Source organism: Chiloscyllium punctatum, chromosome 48 (assembly GCF_047496795.1).
Source record: "Chiloscyllium punctatum isolate Juve2018m chromosome 48, sChiPun1.3, whole genome shotgun sequence".
NCBI lineage: Eukaryota > Metazoa > Chordata > Chondrichthyes > Orectolobiformes > Hemiscylliidae > Chiloscyllium > Chiloscyllium punctatum.
The window spans coordinates 31226347-31249057 of record NC_092786.1 but is presented as its reverse complement, the minus strand read 5'-3'; the positions used below and the strand labels follow the sequence as shown (position 1 = coordinate 31249057).

Below are 22711 nucleotides of genomic sequence, written 5' to 3'. Positions count from 1 at the left end.
CCAACCTCTAAGAAATAACACAACAACAAAAAAATGCAATTTGCATCATCAATGCAGTTAAAGTAAGGTGGACATTTTTACACCTTGTCATGTCTCAATACGGGCAAATATTGGAAGTCTGTTCACTGCGGTAATGTACGAAATACAGCAACCAATTTGTTTGATGAAAGCTCACACAGGCTGCAATGTGATGATGACAACTGATATTGAACGCAGGGTAAATATTAGCCAGGACAGCAGGTAAAATGCCTCTTCCAAATAGTACCATTATCTCCCCTGGAGTGTACTAGGAGTAAGTGAGGACCGCAGATCAGAGTCAACAGTGTGTCACTGAAAAAGCACTGCAGGTCAGGCAGCATCCAAGAAGCAGGAGAATCAATATTTTGGGCATAAACCCTTCCATGAAACATCGATCCTCCTGCTCCTCGGATTCTGCCTGACCTGATGTGTTTTTCCAGCGCCACACACTCAACTCCCCTGGGGTCTCCACCTCCAGAGGGCAAATGCATTCGATCTCACAATCTCACAGCACCTCTAGTAATGTGGCACTCCCTCAATATCGCACTCAAATCCATGGATTTTCTTAAGAGATTGGGATTTTGCCACACGGGATAAAAGCCAGTGGAGAGCTCACTTATCTTTGGCCTGCTCCCCATTGGGGTCTTTAATTGGCATGAGGCGGGAGTTCTGTGCTCATAGGAGAGGAGGTCCAACACAAAAAAAACATCAAACGGCCAGTGACTCTCTTGTCTCACCTGCTTTATAGCTATAGCACTGCGCTCAGTCCCAAAGACCAGAGAGGGCCCACAGAGCCTGTGGTTCAGGCAAGGGGAGTGGGGAGGGGGTTGAAGGGCACATCTTGGGAGTTTCTCTGAAGGATATGGAGTCCCCCGATCAGGCCACAAGATTCCTGCTTGGCATCAGCCCCCTCTGCTGCAGATAAAAATTCCCCACAGCAGCAAGATGGCACTCTTTCATTGTCGATGTTCCCTTGCCAACTCCACAGTGGGGTTGGCGTTGAAACAAGCCTCCAGCCTCCGGAATCCTACTGAGGTCGGTGAGCTCACAGGTGGGAAAACTCTGAGACCAACGTCAGAGAGTCGAGGTCCACCTGGTAACTGCACTTTTCTCTCCAGCCAACAGTCTGACCCCCTGATTGTTCCCAGCATTTTCTGAGTCAATCTGCACATAATCAGCTGTGACCTTGCTCAGGCAGCATCAAGACTACAAGAATTCACATGTCCACAGGAAGGAGAATTGAGGACAACTGCTGGCCTAGCTGTCCTGTCGCAGAAATTGGTGACAGGCTTTAGTTCAAATTATAACTCATACACATCAATAAGGGACAAGAGAGAGTTGCAGAGTCATAGATATACACAGCATGGAAATAGACCCTTCGGTTCAACTTGTCCATGCCAACCAGATATCCTAACCTAATCTAGTCCCATTTGCCAGCCTTTGGCCGATATCCCTCTAAACCCTTTCTATGCATGTACCCATCTGGATGGCTTTCAAATGTTGTAATTGTACCAGCCTCCACCACTTCCTCTGGCAGCTGGTTCCACACATGCACCACCTTCTGCATGAAAAAGTTGCCCCTCAGGTCCCTTTTATATCTTTCCCCTCTCACCCTCAATCTATGCCCAAGCCTAAACATCCGATGAAGAGTCATTGAGACTCAAAACGTTGGCTTTCCCTCTCTCACCAAGGATGCTGTCTGACCCACTGTGATCTCCAGTATGTGTTGCTTTCAGTACAGACTCAAGCATCTGCAGTAACTTGCTCCTACATTGTGATAAAATATCGCGTAGTTATTGCTCATGGAGTAGCTGTCCAGTTGAGAATTCTGGCTCATTTTCCATAATATTCCAGCTCCACACAAATCCTACCCTTCACCCCAGGGAGTGTGACTCTCTGCCACAGAGACACCCCACCTCGTGGCTTTACAGACGGAAAAAAAATCACGAAAAGTCGGAAAGTATTTTGTCATCCCCCCTTAGAATGACATCAGTGGGTGATAGAGAATTTTAATTCACACATTGTGTTTACAACTTGGAAGAGAGGGAAGGAGAAAGGAAGAGAGAGGGAGGGGTGGATGATCATTCTTTGCACCTTGTGGTATTTCCCCACATGACCGTTGTGTGGTTCTGGGTTTGGGCAGTTTGCTGCCATGATTCTCCTCAGTCTTGTCTTGGGCTAATCTATGATGTAGAAGATACACCACAATAGAATATCCGTGGAAGAGGCACTGGTCTTTTCTTGTTCATTCATAGGACATGGGTGTCACTGTCTGGACCAGCATTAATTGCCCATCCCTAATTGTCCAGAGGGCAGTTAAGAGTCAACCATTGTTGTGGGTCTGGAGTCACATGTAGACCTGACCAGGCAAGGAAGACATCTTCCTTTCCCAAAGGACATGAATGAACCAGACGGGTTTTCCCCTGACAATCGCTAATGGGTTCATGGTCACCGTTAGACTTCGAATTCCAGATTAACATAAAGCATAGGACAGTACAGACCCTTCAGCCCTCGATGTTGCGCCAGCTTTTTATCCTACTCTAAGATCAGACTAACCTAAATATCTTTCATTGTACTCTCTTTCATGTGCCTATCCAAGAGTCGCTGAACTGTCCCTCATGTATCTAACTCTACCTAACACTGCTGGCAGTGTATTCCACTCACCCTCCACTCTCTGCAAAAAGAACCTACCTCTGACATCTCCTCTAAACCTTCCTCCAGTCACCTTAAAATTATACCCCCTCATGATAGGCATTTCCACCATGGGAAAAGGTTTCTGGCTGTCCAATCTATTCAGGCCTCTCAACATCTTGTACACCTCCACCAAGTCACCTCTCATCCTTCTTTGGTCCAAGGTAACTGAGAGTGCAATAGGTGGATGGAGGTGGGGGAGAAGGTGATAGGTCGGAGAGGAGGGTGGAGTGGATAGGTGGCAAGGAGGATTGACAGAAGGGACAGCTCATAAGGATGGTCCTGAGCTGGAAGGTTGGAACTGGGGCAAGGTTAGGGGAGGGGGAATGAGGAAACTGGTGAAATCCACATTAATGCCCTGGAGTTCAAAGGTCCTGAGGTGGAAGATGAGGCGTTCTTCCTCCAGGCGCCGGGTAGTTAGGGTGTGGCAATGGAGGAGGCCAGGGCCTGCATGTCCTCGGTAGAGTGGGAGGGAGAGTTGAAATGTTGAGCCAATGGGTGGTGGGATTGATTGATGTGGAGTCCCAGAAATGTTCCCTGAAGTGCTCTGTGAGAAGGCATCCAATTTCCTCAATGTAGAGGAGATCGCATTGGAGCAACGGCTGCTGGAAATGACATTGGTGGATGTGCAGGTAAATCTCTGATGGGTGTGGAAGACTCCTTTGAGACCTTGGATGGAAGTGGGGTGGGGGGGAGACATGGGTGCAAGTCTTGCAATTCCTATGGCAGCAGGGCAAAGTGCCAGGAGGGGAGGGTGGGTTGTTAGGGAGGGTGCTCCTGACCAGGTAGTTGCAGAGGGAACAGTTTTACAGAAAACAGATAGAGGTGGGGAGGGAAATATATCTCTGGTGGTGGGGTCGGTTTGTAGGTGGCAGAAATAGTGGAGGATGATGCGATGTATCCAGAGGTTGGTAGGGTGGAAGGTGAGGATCAGGTGGGGTTCTGTCCTTGTTGCGATTGGAGGGGTGGGGTTCAAGGGCAGAGGTGCAGGAAGTGGATGAGATACACTGGAGGCCATCGTTGGTCACATGGGAGGGGAAATTGCAGGCTTTGAAGAAGGAGGCTATCTGGTATGCTCTGTGGTGGAATTGGTCATCCTGGGAGCAGATGCAGTGGAGGCAGAGGAATTGGGAATAAGGGATAGCACTTTTACAGGAAGTAGGGTGGGAGGAGGTGTAGTCCAGGTAGCTGTGGGAATTGGTGGATTTGAAGTAGATGCCCGTGTTGAGTTGATCATTGGAAATGGAGATGGAGAGGTCCAGGATGAGGAGGGAGGTGTCTGTGCTGGTCCAGGTGAACTTGAGGTTGGAGTGCAATGCGTTAGTGAAGTTGATGAACTGCTCAACCTCCTTGTGGGAGCACCAGGGGGCATCGATACAGTCATCGGTGTAGTGGAGGAAAAGGTGAGGAATGGTACCAGTGTATCTGCAGAAGATAGACTGTTCCACGTAGCTGACAAAGAGACAGGCATGGCTGGGGCCCACGTGGGTGCCCATGGCTACCCCTTTGGTCTGGAGGAAGTGGGAGAATTCAAAGGAGAAATTACTGAGGGCGAGGACCAGTTCAGCCAAACGAATGAGGGTGTCAGTGGAGGGATAATGGTGGGGACACCAGGAAAGGAAGAAACAGAAGGCTTGGAACCCTTCGCTGTGGTGGATAGATGCGTACAGGGACTGGACGTCCATGGTGAAGACCTTCAGTTTCTTCCTGACATTGTGTTTGAAAATACTTGCAAACTTTGGCTCTCATCTTCTTACTTGTTGCTGTCTCAGGTTGAACCAGACTATCCATGACCTCTTTCCAAACTGACTCCCACCATTATCGCAAACAGTTCACTCTTCTTGATCTGTGACATTGCCCACCTCGGCCGTGACTAAAACTCCCATCCACTCCTTCGTCACCTCTCGACTCAACTGTTCCGAAAGTCAACTTCTCCACCTTCCATAAATGGCTGTACGTCCCCATTAGGACAGCACAGTGGTTAGCACTGCAGCCTCACAGCACCAGGCACCTGGGTTCGATTCCACCCTTGGGTGACTGCGTGTGTGGAGTTTGCACATTCTCCCCCGTCTGGGTGGGTTTCTTCCAGGTGCTCCAGTTTCCTCCCTCAGTTCAAAGATGTGCAGGTTATATAGATTGGCCATGGGAAATGACCTGAAGGGTCTGGGGATGTGCAGCCTAGATGGATTAGCCACTCTCAACTAGAAGTCACTGTAGATCACGAATGAAATAAGTAGCAGGTTTTAATGCAGAACATTCAGTCAAAAATCATAGAATCCCTACAGTGTGGAAAAAGAGACCAATCAGCCCATCAAGTCTCTCCTGTACGGCTCTGGCCCTAAGACACTTGGAGTGGGCTGTGTTTACGACAGCTACAGGCAGCTTAACAGATGATCCCTAAATGACCCCCCCACCCCCTCCCTGAAAAAGTTGTGCATAAAAGACAATCACCTGATGAAGGAACGACGCTCCGAAAGCTAGTGTGCTTCCAATTAAACCTGTTGGATATAACCTGGTGTTGTGAGATTTTTAACTGCATAAAAGAAGATATTGTAATACATCTGATTGCCACTCCGTCTCCGTATCCTCCTGCCTTCCTAGCTTATCCCTTTCCCTACTCTTTTCCGGGGAGTTTGTTGGGAAATGGCCTATAGGTGACCAAAGCTTGCCTCTCTCCTTTGAATGAGATCCATGGCCCAAAATTGGTTTCCTTTGGGCCGAATAGTTCAGGCTCATTCCTTGTGCCCAATTCACATCAATTGTTGACAATAGTTTAACCTTGTGCACAGCTATATGTATCAAACCCCACCAGATGGCAGCATTACATCACTTTCTGGGAATTATTTACCAGTCAAAAAGAACTCATGCTGTAAATCTGTCTCCGTTGTGGGGTTTTGATGCAAGAACCTTTTCCACACAAAGTAATAACGGTATCCCCAACAGATAAACCCAGATTAACAGACCTCCATGTTTAAGATTAAACACATCCATTATTTATTTTGACAGCCGGTAATTTATGTTTTAATTGCTATTAGCTTCTAGTTTTAAAGTTCTGGGATCAAAATGAAACGAATTTACTATTTGCATGTTATTTATTTATTGACATCTTATTTCTTTATGACTCAAATAATTGAATTACCCATATGGGAATTTACATGAAAGGCATTAAATTTGATTTAACAATTTAAACAGTCGTAGCAAATCTGAATTTTAAATCTCAAATATCAAAATGTAACGTTGGTGGGAAACATCCTTCGATTTTGCCCGGTAACCATTCAGACACTCTGATTGAGCAGGTATCCTTTGCTGACTGTGTAAAAGTAGGAGAAAGTGAGGACTGAAGATGCTGGAGATCAGAATAAAAGAAGTGTGGTGCTGGAAAAGCACAGCCGGTCAGGCAGCATCTGAGGAGCAGGACCGACATCGATTTCTGATGAAGAGCTTATGCTCAAAACGTCAACTCTGCTGTTCCTCAGATGCTGCCTGACTAGCTGTGCTTTTCCAGCGCCACACTTTATGACCACGTAAAGTGTAGATTTCTAAGTGACGTACAAAACCTCAATGTGAGTTTCGGAAATTTGAAAGGCTTGTAATCAACAACTGTCCTTTAGTCCAAACCACCATCCATGTTTCCTTGCCAATTTTTCACTGGCACTGTGAAGAAATATTTTCAGAGTAGCAGCTTCAAAAGCAGCAATTTTATTGTTGCTAAACAGTTACTCGAGATTACAACTGGACACTTGAGAAAATTAAACTGGTTTAATGACCAATTTATATACGGCGAGGCTACTTCGACTCATTCAGTTTCTGATCCTCTTACTCTAAAGGTTCTGGGTTCAAGCCCCTTTTCACCACAAAGACTGTCACTCCTGTGTAGCACTGAGGGACCTGACTGCTGCATTGGGAGGTAATGACTTTCATGTTAAACGCAGAGTCTGCTTGTTGCCTCAGAGGGAAGCATAAGATCCCACTACTGACAGGGAGGGCGTAGGGGAGTTACACTCAATGTCCCAGCCAATATGTATCTGTTAGTCAACATCGTAAGAACAGGTCATGTTGTGTTTCCTACATTGCGACTCTGGCTGGACTCAAATTGAAAGAACAGCAGATGCTTGGAAATCAGAAATAAATCCAGAAATTGCAGCATCTGTGGAGAGAAATCAGAGTTAACGCTTTGGGTCCAGTGACCCTTCTTCAGAACTGATGGTGGTGAGAAAAATGTTGATTTAAATGCAGAAGACAGGGTGGGGAGAGGGGCTAAACGATAGGTGGAGGTGCCTCAGACCCTAAAAGTGTTGAATTTGATATTGAGACCAGAAGGCTGCAGGCTTCCCAAGTGGAAAATGTTCTTCCAGCTTATGCTTCAACATGCCACCATCACACTGGTCAACGTCTCGGTCTTGGACTTGATGCATTGCTCCAGTGCAGCACAGAGCAAACAGGGGGAGGCAGGGTTTGCCTGACTTGGGGAACATGGTAAAGAGCTGTCAGAGGAGACCACTCACTGAACTGAGCGAAAGGGCAGCACAGTGAAGGCCGTCAGTCCATAACGTCATGAACATTTTCTACAAATGGTCAGAATATTGAGTACAGGAGTATGGGAGGTCATGTTGCAGCTCTACAGGACATTGGTTAGGCCACTATTGGAATATTGTGTGAAGTTCTGGTCTCCTTCCTATCGGAAAGATGTTGTGAAACTTGAAAGTATTCAGTCAAGATTGACAAGCATGTTGCCAGGGTTGGAGGATTTGAGCTAAAGGGAGAGGTTGAATAGGCTGGGGCGGTTTTCCCTGGAGCATTGGAGGCTGAGGGGTGACCTTACAGACGTTTATAAGAGCATGGGGGGCAAGCATAGGATAAATAGACAAAGTCTTTTCCCTGGGGTGGAGTCGTCCAAAACTAGGGGGCATAGGTTTAGGGTGAGAGGGGAAAGATATAAAAGAGACCTAAGTGGCAACCTTATCACACAGAGGGTGGTACGTGTATGGAACGAGCTGCCAGAGGAAGTGATGGAGGTTGGTACAATTTAAAATTCATTTGGATGGGTATATGAATAGGAAGGGTTTGGAGGGATATGGGCTGGGTGCTGGCATGTGGGACTAGATTGGGTTGGGATATCTGGTCAGCATGAACAAGTTGGACCGAAGGGCCTGTTTCCATGCTGTACATCTCTATGACTCCATAAATACTGCTGTTTACAGGAAATGTACCTGATAACCTTTGTTTCATGATGCAAAATCTAGTCACTACAGGCACAGAGGCGGCAATCTGGCCTGCCGAGTCCGCACCAGAGTAATCCCATCCGTCCTTTTCCCTGCCTTTATCCCCATAGATCTGTAAGTTTACTTCCCTTGAGAGCTGCTCCAATTCATTGTGAAATCATTCAGGAGTGACAGCAGCTGAGAGCAAAAAGGTCTGACTTATTTTTGTGACAAGCACAACGAAAACAAAAACATTTTTCACAGTCTGCAGCAAAATTATTCGAGGCCACGGCAAACGGATGGAAATTCAGTTGGATAGAAAGATTAGTTTCCCCTTTTGTTTACTGACTACTGCTCACAAGAGTTAGGACCAAGGCACTTGTATCAGGACACCCAATTGAGTTTTCGATGCGGTTAGTGCCTATAATTCAGGGTAAAGTCCACACTAAGACCAGGACATGATCTTGCTGGATTAGGCACATCTGAAACAAAGCAGCACTTCCCGACCAAGTAGTCAACTATCTGATGAAAGAGCAGTGCTCCAAAAGCTAGTGCTTCCAAATAAACCTGTTGGACTATAACCTGTTGTGTGATTTTTAAAATTTGTACCCTCCAGTCCAACACTGGACCTCCAAATCATGGCAAAGAGGCAGTCTGAAGTATACTAACGTTAATGCAAGGAGTATAACTGATAAGGCAAATGAGCTAAGAGCCTGGATTAGTGCTTGAAACTGACACCACTACAGAAACTTGACTGTGAGAGGGCAAGACTGGCAGCTCAATGTTCCAGGGTTTAAATGTTTCAGGTATGATAAAGGGTGATGGGGGAGTTGCAGTTCTGAATACAGAGAATCACAGCTGCACTAACAGAATATTTTGGAGGGCTCATCCAGTTAGGCCAACTCAGGAATGAGACAGATTCAACAACTATGATAGGGTTATCTGACAGGCCCCCCAATAGCCAGCAGGAGATAAAGGAACAGATACGTTGGTAGATCATGGAAACTTGTGAAAACAACAGATCTTTAACTCCCCCAATATTGACTGGAACCCCCTTACTAACATTTGGCTTAGATGGAGGAGAATTTATTAGGTGCATTCAGGATGGTTTCTTAAAACAGCACACAGATTGCTTTACGAGGGAAGAGGCTATGCTCACCCTGTATTGGAGAAGGAGCCTGGCGAGACAATCAAAGTTTCAGTGGGAGAGTACTTTGGAAACAGTGATCATAACTCTAAATGCTTTGAGATAGTTATGGACAAGACTGATCCTTGTTTGAAAATGCTAAATTAAGGGAAGGCTAATTACAATATTAGGCAGGAACTAGAGGAATTAGATTGTGGGCCGCTGTTTCAGGTAAATCCATATCTGACATGTGGGAATCTTTTCAAGGACAGTTTATGAGAGTTCAGGATCAGCATGTTCCTGGGAGGACAAAAGAGAAGGATGGCAGGATTTGGGAACTCTGGATGACAGGAGATATTGAAAGTTTAGACAAAAATCAAAAGGAAGTATATGTAAGGTTTAGGACACTGAAATCAGATAAGGCCCTTAAGGAATATAAAAGGAAGTAAGGAAGTACTTAGAGGAGGAATTAGGAGGGTGAGAAGGGGCAATGTAATGTCTTTGGCACAACTAGACGGCATAGATTTAGGGTGGGGGAGCAAGATTTATAAGGGACCTAAGGAGCAGCTTTTTCTCAGAGGGTGGTCAGTGTATGGAAAGAACTGCCAAAGGAAGTGGTGGAGGCTGGTACAATTACAACATTTAAAAGGCATCTGGATTAGTGTATAATAAGAAGGGTTTAGATATTCTGTTCGCCGAGCTAGGAATTTGTGTTGCAGACATTTCATCCCCTGTCTAGGTGACATCCTCAGTGCTTGGGAGCCTCCTGTAAAGTGCTTCTGTGATGTTTCCTCAGGCATTTATAGTGATTTGTATCTGCCGCTGTCCGTTGCAGTGGCTGGTATATTGGGTCCAGGTCGATGTGCTTATTGATTGAATCTATGGAGGAGTGCCATGCCTCTAGGAATTCCCTGGCTGTTCTCTGGCTTGTCCTACAATAGTAGTGTTGTCCCAGTCGAATTCATGTTGCTTGTCATCTGCGTGTGTGGCTACTAAGGATAGCTGGTCGTGTCGTTTCATGGCTAGTTGGTGTTCATGGATGCGGATCGTTAGCTGTCTTCCTGTTTGTCCTATGTAGTGTTTGTGCAGTTCTTGAGTGGGATTTTGTACACTACATTGGTTTTGCTCATCCTGGGTATCGGGTCCTTTGTCCTGGTGAGTTGTTGTCTGAGAGTGGCTGTTGGTTTGTGTGCTGTTATGATCCTAGTGGTCGTAGTAGTCTGGCTGTCAGTTCAGAAATGTTCTTGATGTATGGTAATGTGGCTAGTCCTTTGGGTTGCGGTATGTCCTCATTCTATTGTCTTTCCCTTCGGCATCTGTTGATGAAATTGCGGGGGTATCAGTTTTTGGCGAATACATTGTAGAGGTGTTCTTCTTCCTCTTTTTGCAGTTCTGGTGTACTGCAGTGTGTTGTGGCCCTTTTGAACAGTGTCTTGATGCAACTTCATTTGTGTGTGTTGGGGTGTGTGTGTGTTTGCTTTCGTAGTTCAGGACTTGGTCTGTGTGTGCGGCTTTCCTGTATAACTTTGTGGTGAATTCTCCGTTTGGTGTTCTCTGTTACCATCACGTCTAGGAAGGAGAGTTGGTTGTCCTTTCCTTCCTCTCTAGTGAATCGGATTCCTGTGAATGTGGTGTTGATGATCCGGTTTGTGTTCTCTATTTCTGTGTTTTTAATGATTACAAAGGTGTCATCCAGATATCTGACCCAGAGTTTGGGTTGAATTTGTGGTAAGACTGTTTGTTCTAATCTTTGCATTACAGCTTCTGCTATGAGTCCAGAGATGGGCAAGCTGTTGATTTGTTCATATATTTGGTCGTTGAATGTGAAGTGCGTTGTGAGGCACAGGTCCAGTAGTTTGAGTATGCATCTTTGTTGATAGGTTCACCGTCTTGTTGTCTGTTCTGTATGTCCAGCAGGTTGGCTATTGTTTCTCTGGCTAGGGTTTTGTCGATAGAGGTGAACAATGCCGTTACATCGAACGAGACCATAGTTTCTTCCTTGTCTGTGTATAAACGCCGGAGGAAACATCACAGAAGCGCATCACAGGAGGCTCCTAAGCACTGAGGATGTCACCTAGACAGAGGACGAAACGTCTGCAACACAAATTCCCAGCTCGGCGAACAGAACCACAGCAACGAGCACCCGAGCTACACATCTTCTCACAACCTTTGAAGGGTTTTAGAGAGATATGAGCCAAGTACTGGCAAGTGGGACGAGATTAATTTAGGATATGTGGTTGGCTTGGACGAGTTGGACCGAAGGGTATGCTTCCATGCTGTACATCAGTATGACTTTAGGATTCTCTTTAATAAGGTATTTTATACATATATTAGGCACGAAAGTGTAACTAGGCAAAGGATAGGTCCAAGAGGAGAAAAGGACATGAATGATGGTAAGATTTGGGAGAGACAAGGAAGGAGATTGCTAGGGCCGTGACAGAGATCTTTGTATCCTCTTTAGCTACAAGCAATATCCCAGAGACTGGATAATAGTCAGTGTTCCCTTGTTTAAAAAGGGCACCAGAGATAATCCAGGAATTTGTAGACTGGTGAACCTCATCAGGTGGGAGGGAAATTATTGGAGATAGTTAGGAACAGGATTTACTCATTTAGAAAGAAATGGACTTATAAAGAATATTAGCATAGTCTTGTCTCAAAATTGATCAAGTTTCATGGGGATATGACAAAGATGATTGAAGAGGGTAAGGCAATTGATGTTATCGACATGGACTTTACTAAAGCATTTGACAAGGTGCTGGTCCAGAAGATTAACTAACAGGAGATCCACAGAGTTAGTAACTTGGATACAAAATTGGCTTGGTCATAAAAGAGGGTAGCTGTGGAGGTGTGTTTTTCTGACTGGAAGTCTCTAACCAATGGTGTTCTGCAATGATCAGCGCTGGGACCTCTTGTTTGTAATATGTATAAATGATTCTGATCAGTAAATTTGTAGAAGATATGAAAGAGTTGTTGTTAGTGAGGAAGTTTGTCAAAGGATACAGCAGGATATGGATCAGGTAGAAAGTTGGTAGAGAAATGGCAGATGAATGTTAATTTGGACAAGTGTGAGATGATGCATTTTGGGAGGCCAAATGCAGGAGGATACAGTAGATGGCAGCATCCTTATGAACCTTGATATACAGTGGGATCTTGGGGTGCAAGCCCCATAGTGCCCAGAAAGTGGCAACAGAAGTGGATAAAGTAGCAAAGGCAGCATATGGCATGCTTGCCTATAACAGTCAGGGCACTGAATATAAAAGTTGACAAGTCATGTTGCAGACATATAAGACTTTAGATAGGTTGTATTTGTAGTATTGTGTGTAGCTCTGGTCACCACACAATTGGATGGATATGGAAGCTTTGGAGAGGGTGCAAAAGTAGTTTACAAGATGCTGCCTGGATTGGAGTGTATTAGTTATAAGAGGTTAGACAAATTTGGATGGTTTTCACTATTGTCAGAAGCTGAGAGGGTGACCTGATAAGAGTTGTATAAAATTATGAGAGGTTGGATAGTGTCGATAGTCAGAGATGTTTTCCCCAAGATATGTCAAGTTCTATGTATTGTAGGTTTTAAGTTGAGAACGGGAAAGTTTAAAGGAGATGGGTGAGGCACTTAAGAAACACAGAGGGTGGTAGGCATGTGGATGCTTTGCCGGGGAAGTGATAAACTGCTTCTAAGAGGCATATAAGCAGGAAATAGAGGGATACAAGAAATAGAGGGATACCGCCCATGTGCAGGCAGATGGGAAAGCTAGTTTTGAAGAAACCACTTCTGAAGGGTCTCTGGACCCAAAACACGAACTCTGATTTCTCTCCAATTTCTGCTTTTGTTGTTGCAGGTGGATGGGTAAGTCTAGAATGGCATTATGGTTCACACAGATGTGGGGGCCAAATGGCTTGTTCCTGTGCTGTACTGTTCTATGTATGAAGTTTAAGCACTGTGACCCTTAACTGTAATCTAGCATGTGTAAATTATTCCAAGCAGCAAAGAAAAATAAGCCAAAGAAGCTTTGAAACATTAAGCCTTCACAAATGCTGTCGGGCTTGCTGTGTGTTTGTCTGCTTTTATTGAAGTTTAAATGAAAACCTTTGAGGTCTGAATTAAATACAATATTTTAAAAGGGATGGCGTTCCCCTTTTCATATTGTTCTTTTTGATGCAGGCAGAAGTTTTCTTTTGCTTCATCAGAAATCACTAGTTATCAGCTACCTCACACAATAAAAAAGTCACAAGGAGAAGGCATGAAGACAATAGTCACTGGAAACCAATAAATTTCCTGCCTTACTCTAAATAAGCCATTAATACACTTAGATTTGATGGTTATACAATTCAGGCTGAAAATGCAAATTTTTTTTTAAATCAAGGGTACTTTATTAAGACGAAACAAAGTACAGCTGCTACAAGAAAAATACATTTTGAAATTTCATCTACTTTGTTGACCATTTTGCAGTAATACAATTTAAAATTTTCACAAAATCGATGGACAAATCCAACTGCTGTGTAAGGAAACATAAATGGCAAAGCAAACAAATACAAGATAAAATTAAGCTGCATTTATCACTTTTACATAAAAGTATTTGATCTGAACATTGAGAGGCCAGTCTTCTTTCAGAATAGTTCAGATTAAACATAGGACCATTTTTATCATCAATCTAATTTTATCCAATTATGTTGGTTCATTTCTGATGAATAATAGTGTTGCCTATTTAATAAATATTTAAATAAAACACTTTTTAATATAAATTAAGTACTGAATAATCTTCTGCACAATATTTAAAGTCAATGGAATTAAATATCATCCACTCACTGAATGTTAATGTCCTAAACTATATTGCTGGTAGACCAATCTTTTAAAGCAATATGTTAGCAGAATTGAAAGATGCCTGGGCAGTTATGGATGCAAAGTGTCTTTGAGTAATTATTTAAAAAAATTAGAATCCATGATGGCAGTAGAACGTGCATCTGAAAAGGGTGCAACACTTTGAAGGGTTCCTATGGTTTCTGTTTTGGGATTCAACTTTGTACATTATCCATATTTGTTACAGTCAACCCAATTCAAGCTACTTAATCATAGAGCACCATACACCTACTTGTGTTATTTTTGTTACTTAATCTGAGTTGATAAAGTTTTTTTGAATAATCAGGAACTGTCTGTTAAATTCACAAAGCTGCCAAACAGAGCTAACTTCACTGACAAAGCAAAAACGTTTCAGGTAGGAAAATATAATTCCGTTTGTTAGCATCCTGCAAAGTATTTTTAGTGGAAGGAGTTCAAGCTAGGTAGCAGTCGTCCTCATTTCTGATTTGAAAATGATTGCTCAAATGTCGCTGAATTATTTTGGGGCTTCCTTTTAACAATCAGTGAAGGGAGCCAGAGCAACTGGGCATAAGGTGCAAGTAAATATTTTCCTACTGAACCCGGAGAGGGATCAATCTACAACACTGGAATGATTTTAAAGAGAGGAATGATGTATGGTTAAAATTATGAAAACACTGGATTGCTGTTATACCTTATTTCAACGTTATATTTTCTGTATACAATGAATAGCATTTGCATGCTGAAATGTGTCCAAACACAATATATGACATATACCAGCACACTTAGTTTTGTAAAGTTTAAACTCAATGAGTCTCAGCCATTTAGCTTACACCCATGTCAGTTTCTATGACAACCAGGAATCAAAAGTCTCTGAAGTGAAATGTGAAGGTTTAGAGGTTATTTGAAATAATGGTGGTCTTTTGAAAAATTGGGACATTTTATTATCAGAACTGGTCACCCAGGAAAACAAAACTATTCCATCTCAATCTTCTGTAAATATCTAAGGCTCAGCATGACACAAAGGAGAATTGACCACAATTATACAAACAGCTACTGGACTGAGAGATTGTGCCATGTGTAGACAGCATCATACTAACACAGTCACACACAAATATTGCTAATTAAAGTTACAGATTTCAAAGATTGTTCAATGGGGTTGTGAATATTTATGAAAACAAAAATCAGGCTAACCATTCCCACCTGACAGAGAAAAACCAAACTCCAAAGGCTTTCTGAACAGGTGCTGGACAGAAGAGTGCATCTTTTTACCAGGGTTCCTAATATATGTGAAAAGTTAGCATTCTACTTAGGGATCCCTAAAATAGGCTGAGGTGTCTTGACATACGTAATTTCAATTTGCATTCCTCGCCTAGAAACTTAAGCCATCCCCATTGGTTCAAATAGGGATCGCTTAAGAACAGCCAAGGTTCAAGGATTTGTAATTGTATTCAGGTTGTTATTGAAGTTTAACTAAGTGTATGATTCTGGTCTTATCACTAGATGCTAGTGTTTGTTTCAGATCAGATGTTAAACTAAGATCCTGGTGCCCTCTGGGGTGTAGATTAAAGATTCCATGTCACTGTTTTGAAAAAGTGGAGACTTCATTGGTGTCATGGTTAACATTTATCCCTCAAATCAAAACCAATAAACAAAATTTGAACGTGATCACACTGCAATTGTGGGATCATGCTGTGTGTAAAATTAGCTGCCATGTTTCCTATATCATAACGGTGACAGACACAAAGTACTTAAGTTGGTGATCCAAGACTCTGAAGTGTCCAGAGACACAGGCACAAAACTTTCCTTTTTAAATAAAGACCGCAGCTTAGTTTAAAGCTGTGCTACAGTAAGTAGATTAGAAGAGCTGTAGCAGAGAGTGGTTTAACTGTCTGGACATGACACCAATAGTGTTGTCAGGAAGGTAGCGGAGGTCTGGATGTATCATTCTGCGGTCCTACATTCAATCTTGAAAATTATAAGGCTGCCTCAATTGCGATTAGTAGTTGGTATTTAACTCAGTCCCTGCACTCAGCACAACCTGTTTCAAAGGGTACTTCATGCCCAGAGTCAGAAAAAGCAGCTGATGTATCTAAAAGGACTCTGAATGGGGTATGACTTTTCAGAGTTATTAGAAAAGGTTTCAATTGAACACCACTCGTGGCAAATGCTCTGATGAAAAATGCAGTAAGGTGATCCAGTCAGAAAGTGACAAGAAAGCACCTGGATTTGGCTCCGTTGATGACGACAGGAAAACAACAATTGCTTTATGCTGTACTGTGCTTTCCATTTATATATTTTGTTATAAAGAGTATAACTAAGGAATTATGTTATGGCCTATGGAGCTACTAATATTTATATAGTGCTATTAATGTAATGTCCCAAGGTCCTACATAAGAACAACATAAAAGCCACAGGGGAGATATTAAGGTCAAATGACCAAATGCTTGGTCAAAGAGGTAGGACTTAAGAATTGCCTTAAATGAGGAAGATGAGGTAGAGGGGTGTCAGGAGGGAATTCCAAGTCCTCAAAAGAACTGAAGACATGGTTACCAATGATGAAGTGATTAAAAGCAGGGATGCACAAGGGTCTAGAATTAGATATTGAATGATGGGGGCACTGGAGGAGATTACAAGTGGTAGGCAGGTAAGAAGCTACATGTTTACAAAGTCTCCCATGTGACTGTGTGTGTGTGTGTGTGTGTGTGCGCGCACGCGCGCACATAGAGAGTGTTCACAAGTGTATGCCCATGACAGCATCTCACGAGACAGATTTTCCTTGTATTTGTCCACAATGTACTTCCCTGTGTGTAGTTTCTATGTATGCAAGATGGAGGGAGTTGAAAATAAGGATGAGAATTTTAAAATTAAGGCACTGACTGACAGCAAATGTAGGTCAGAGAATAGGGCTGATAGGGGAACAGGACTTGGTGCAATTTGGGACTGGGCAAAGTTCTGGATGATTTCAAGTTTAGAAGACCATTCACCCCAATTTGTATTTTAAGATATACTTAAAAGTTTCCATAATTGTATTGTGAAGTGTACTGAAGGAATAGACATGTCAAAAATTTTCATCCTGCACTTACCAGGACGTATGCAAAAATATCAAATAGGTCCAGGTACAGTCACGGAAAAAGGACCTGGGAATTGTTCCCAAGCTTTTCTTTAACATAAAAACTGACAAGACAAATCTGATTTTTTAAGACATTTATTGTGGGAAATGCACCAGGAAACAGTTGTCTTCCAATATTTTGTTTAACTGAAAAAGGTGCAATGCCTGGTCATTTTCTGTTGGTAAAGATCATGCAATATAAATTGTTGTTCCCTATGAAATTTGGTATTTTTGCATCTGATGAGTGCAACATGAAAAACATTTACAAACACCTCTATTTTCTGCAATACTTAAAGTCTGTACTCCTGTGAATTGCGCTCTAAAATAGAATGAAGCAGGAGAGGGCCTTTTCCAAAATGGTGGCCTACTGAAAATATCTAACATTGTGTTGCAATATTGGAAAATAATAGCCAGGAACACTACAACACGTGATAAGTTAGGGCTCAATTTTAATGGATTCCCCAATAATTCCCTGCTGTTACATACTAAACTCACCTTGCAGCAAAATCCTTCAGTAAGGGTGACATTCAAACAGTATGGAATAAGGAAACACAAGGAGGACCATAGAATTTAACAACATAAAAAAAATCTAAAATGTGAAAGGCTTTTTAAAAATGTGGAGTTCTTTTTGATATAGTCAAAATATGTCAATCTTATGGTTATGGTTTGGCAGAAGGCAAATTTTAGTTGGTGCCATTATAGAGATACTCTTTCAGTAAGCCAAATTATGAGCCACATTGTGGCATTCAGCCAGAGGCAAACACATACATACCATAGAGCTAATTCTGCACTTGCAAAGTTAGGTAAGTTATTATGACACTGCTGCTACAGCACAGCATTATTCCTCATTCACACTGCAATCTATCAAAAAAACGTAAGAGCTAACCACGTGACTTTTAATATTAAGAAAGCAAAGAAAACCAAAGGTTTAGACGTTTGTGTAGTGAAATAATTTGACTTGCACCTAAGGAAATTCAGGGAGTAGATCAAGTAGCTTAAATAAAGATCAAAAATCTTTCAGTAAAACAAAATCCCAGATCCTCAAAAACATTTGAGAACAGGAGGTTTAAATTAGGTTATTTTTCAGAAAGAAATGCAAATAAAGCCCCCGATATATAAAAAAAAGACTCCCAAGCAGATTTACAAATATTTCTCTGCCAAATTCAGTTACATCTGTTAACAAAACAATAACATTTGTGAACAAACAACTAAATACTTGAGACAAACTCAGGATATAAGGCAGTGTCTGCCGAGTGAACACAAGGCTTGAGGTTTTAGGGATTCCAAATGTCAACTCTTGTTCTCACAAATACTTTTCATTTCCAATGTGTCTTGTATCTGTTACAATATTTTTATTGTGGATTTCAGCTTAGAACAGTGCGGGTCAAATGTAGTTCACATGTACACATAGGAATTCATTTTTGTGAAGTGCCATGTGGCAAGAAACGGACAATGAAAAGTAAACGAGAGATGAACAAAGAAAGATCCAAGAAATGAAATGAAGTTGATAATAAAACTAATGGTGATGCCAATTATATGAATAACAATTTCAAAGCAGAAGTTCAGGGTGAAGCATACCTCTGAAAATTCAATTAAGGCTGGTACCTAAGTGGTACCTAAAAATGGGAATTATTAACAGATATGCCTGGAAAGCATATTGAAGCAGCAATATGACACTGCTGTTTTTCAATTTTTACATTGTAAAAGCCAATTTCAACCTTCTATCACATAATTGATAGAAACAAGATTAAACAAGGCTGAAAATGAAACTAATTAATTCCTGTCCTGAAAAACAGTTAATAGATTTCAGTAATGCCGAACTGCAACAAGCATTTTTGAACTTTGGAAACTCATATAACTGAAGTCATCAGCCTGACAAAATATTAAATCAGACATAACATGGAATGCTGCTATGTTTCACCATGCCAACATTCTGCGTGATTGATCTAATCAAGATCTTTTGGCCAGGGATAACACATTCCCCATTCCTCCACCTGCAATAACATGATTATCAAAACCCCAGAAATGCTTTCATATCAAACTTTCAGCAAAACTATCAAATTTACACGAACAATATCAGAATGGCTCTCATTCATTGATATGCAATTTCAGTGATAAAACAGATTACACATCTCGCAAACACCAATTCAACCACACAGGGTACAGTTCACAGAGCATGGTTATTTATGATCATTTCACCATATGAACTATTGTAAAGCACACCAGCCATGTTTCATTGCCCGTGCATGCTACAATGCTGCACAGCCAAGGTAAAACAGGATACAGCCGGAGCTCTTGCTACAAAGACGGAGGAGTCATAACCATGTTAGGGTCTTACACCAAGTTTATGAAGTTGGTATGCAATTCTTTCCAGTGAATGTCTCTGCCATTATATGTATAGTTATATACATAATTATCTTTTAGTCTGCATACTACATATTTAGGAGGAGAAAGTGAGGACTGCAGATGCTGGAGATCAGAGCTGAAAATGTGTTGCTGGAAAAGCGCAGTAGGTCAGGCAGCATCCAAGGAACAGGAGAATCGACGTTTCGGACTTATGCCCAAAACGTCGATTCTCCTGTTCCTTGGATGCTGCCTGACCTGCTGCGCTTTTCCAGCAACACATTTTCAGCTCATACTTCATATTTAGTTCAGGCACCTACATTTTAAAATCATTTTGTTCTGATCGTGCAAAAAAAGCAAAACATTTGAGCAATAAATTATTTTGTACTCAGATCAAGTAAATTTACTGATGCACAAGGATGAAGCAGCTTAAATGAGTATAGATAGCATATCTTCACTAAGTGAAATATACAGGAAATCTTCCATCAAAAACACTGTGCAGTCAGTCAATCTGAAGATCTCAACATTATTTGTAAAAACTTTTCGCCAAATTGGGCTTTAAATTTTCTTGACCTTAAAATCACTTTTCTTTTTCCTCTTAAGCATATTGAGAATTGTAATTAAATACAAAAAATCCACATTGGGTAAAACATGAACACATTTACTATTTTGTTTTTTTACCTCAAGAGATTTGTAAGCAATCTTGGATGAATATATTATTCAAATTAAAAGACATTTATGTGACACTTATTATCTAGGATTTTTTTTGTGTTTGTTTGTTCATGGGATGAGGGAGTTGCTGACTAGGCAGCATTTATTACCCATCCCTAATTGTCCAGGGGGCCAAGAGCCAATCATATCACTGTGGGTCTGGAGTCACATATAGGCCGGACTAGGTAAGGATGGCAGTTTCCGTCACAAAAGGGCATTAGTGAACCAGATGGGTTTTTCCTGACAATTAGCAATGGATTTGTGGTCACCATTAGATTCTTAATTCCAGATATTTATTAAATTCAAATTCCACCATCTGCCGTGGCAGGATTTGAACCTGGGTCCCCAGAATGTTATCTGGGTCTCTGGAGTAACAGTCACATTTTAATACCACTAGGTCATCGCCTCCCTCGAATGACAATCAATCATGTCTGACTGGCTTAAAAAAAAACTAAGCCAAAGCAAAAGTCACTAGAAAACACATACTAGTGTTATTTCTAAGTAAAAACACCTTAAGGCAGTATTACTGCTAAAGCTAGGTATTTGTGTCTTAGGTACCATGATAATGTCACCTGAAGCTGTTAATCTAGGACATTGTAACCTTAGGTGGTGAATTTATGATCAGAAATGCATGCTGCATATAAAGACTGACCCCACAAAACTGCATGGCAGACTAATGTCTTAAATTCATATTAAGGCATCTTAGAGGAGATACACATTTGCCAAAATACTAAAACAGTGTTATTTTCTGGCTTGGAGATTTGGTACGTAGTACATATATACATTGCAAAAAGTGTAGAAACAACATGCAGCTTCTGGCTCAGTTCACATTGTTAATCACAGGTAGTCAAACCTTGTCACAAACATGGAGACTCTCAAGTCCTTCAATAGCGACTGTATCACTTTCAATGGTCAAACTTCAACTGTCAAAAGGCTTCACTTGTGATAAAATAATGCTACAAATTGTCATCCAGACTAATAAGTTCTCTTGCATTGTGTCCAGAAGCAACTAAGTTGGTCTTAATGTTTAAGAAAAGGAAGCCTTGGCAGTGAACATCATGATGACATCTGGTTTGAGTCAAATTCCAGTATTAACTGTTTGATGTGAGATAGCTTCCTGTGTAAGTACTCACAGCGAACCTTCTCTTCCCGATATGCAGGATGGGTCTGTTTCAAAAGATGGGAGGAAAGAAATTCACACTACCAGAATTGCCAAAAAAGCACAACATATCACAAATAGCTTGTGATGATAGCCACAACCAAATTGCACAATGTGCACAAGAGATAATGGGTTAGATGGAGAAGGTAATTGCATTCATTGCTAATTTAGAAATAGTGATAAAAAGAACACAAGTTTCCATAGATATTGATGACCTCAGGTGATACTGAAAGAAACAAGAGAAGAGTCAGGGGACAATTGAACAATAGGATAAAGTTACTGAATAAATCTGGAGAGCTGATTAAGCTGAGAGATAGAAAAATGGACCTTGTCAAAATTGAGACTTTTTTTGCATTGTAAAAGGAGTGTATGCAAAATAAAACATGATCACCATTAAACTGATTAACGAACACAATCATCTCTGAAGTATTTTGAAAATACCCATTACCCACATTACAACATTCCCAGGCAAAGACAGATTATGAAAAAAGTCCAGCAGCTAACAGAGAGAACTCTGGAAGCAGATCAATAACAAAAGGGTGATAAAAAGGAGGCTGATTAAGGAAGAAGCCGATTTATAATGGAAGCAATAGGCATAGTTCAGGTGTGACTTTAATACGTTGCATCTGAATTTACTTATCAGGTAGGTGCTGCCCAGGCCATGGTGATAGAGAAGGAAATTTTTAAGTTGTTAAGGAAGAGATATTGGATAAACCTTACTTAAGTTAAGTATTTAAGTTGACAAAGCACCCGGCCCTAATGGGATGCATGCAAGGAGAGTGAAAGATGGGAGAGCGGAAATTGCAGAAGCACAGGCAATTATTTTTCAACCTTCAGTAGACTCCAGGGTAGTCCTGGAATGGTTTGTAGAATTGGAAACATTATGTCCTTGTTCAAAAATGGTTGCAAAGAGATCCAGCAAATTACAGACCAGTCAGTTTAACTTTGGTAGTGAAGAAGTTTCTAGAAACAATTATCCAGCACAGCAATAACAGTCACAGAAAATGGGCATTAATTTGCAAGAGTTCTTTGGATTTGTTCAGGAAACGTTGTATCTGACTAACGTTTATGAAGTAATAGAAATTTGACAAGAGCGAGGTTATTGTTATAGTGGACATGGATATTCAAAAGGTATTCAAATATGAGACACTTAGAGGAAAGTGGTACATAAATGGAATAAAAGGCACAGTAGCAATGTGGATTAAAAAAAAAACAACTGAGGGAAAGAAAACAAAGTCATGGTTTTTGTTTTTAACCTGCAGGAAGATTTATAATGGAATTTCCCCAGGGGTCAGTATTAAGATTTCTGCTTTTCTTGATATACGTGTGGTAAAAATGGGACCATTTCAAAGTTTGTGGATGACAAAAAAACTGGCAAGAACTGTAAGTGATAAGGATGGTTACATACAACTTCAAAACAAACATGGTCAAGTTGGTGGAGTGGGCAAATAGGTACAGAAAAAGTTCAAATGTGGAGAATTGACAGGCAATACACTTTGATACAGGGAACATGGAGGGACAGCATAAAAAATGG

The 22711-nt window shown here is 41.5% G+C and overlaps 1 protein-coding gene across 2 annotated transcripts in view; it reads right to left on the bottom strand.

Annotated features, from left to right (window-relative positions):
• Positions 1 to 13398: 13398 nt before the first annotated feature.
• Positions 13399 to 22711, bottom strand: part of LOC140468865 (RNA polymerase II elongation factor ELL) — a 102596-nt gene continuing 93283 nt past the window's right edge. For both annotated transcript variants that reach the window (XM_072564925.1, XM_072564926.1), the window contains exon 12: positions 13399 to 21185. In XM_072564925.1, coding sequence (XP_072421026.1) covers positions 21075 to 21185 — 111 coding nt within the window. In that variant the 3' untranslated portion in view covers positions 13399 to 21074. The remainder of the gene's footprint in view (positions 21186 to 22711) is intronic.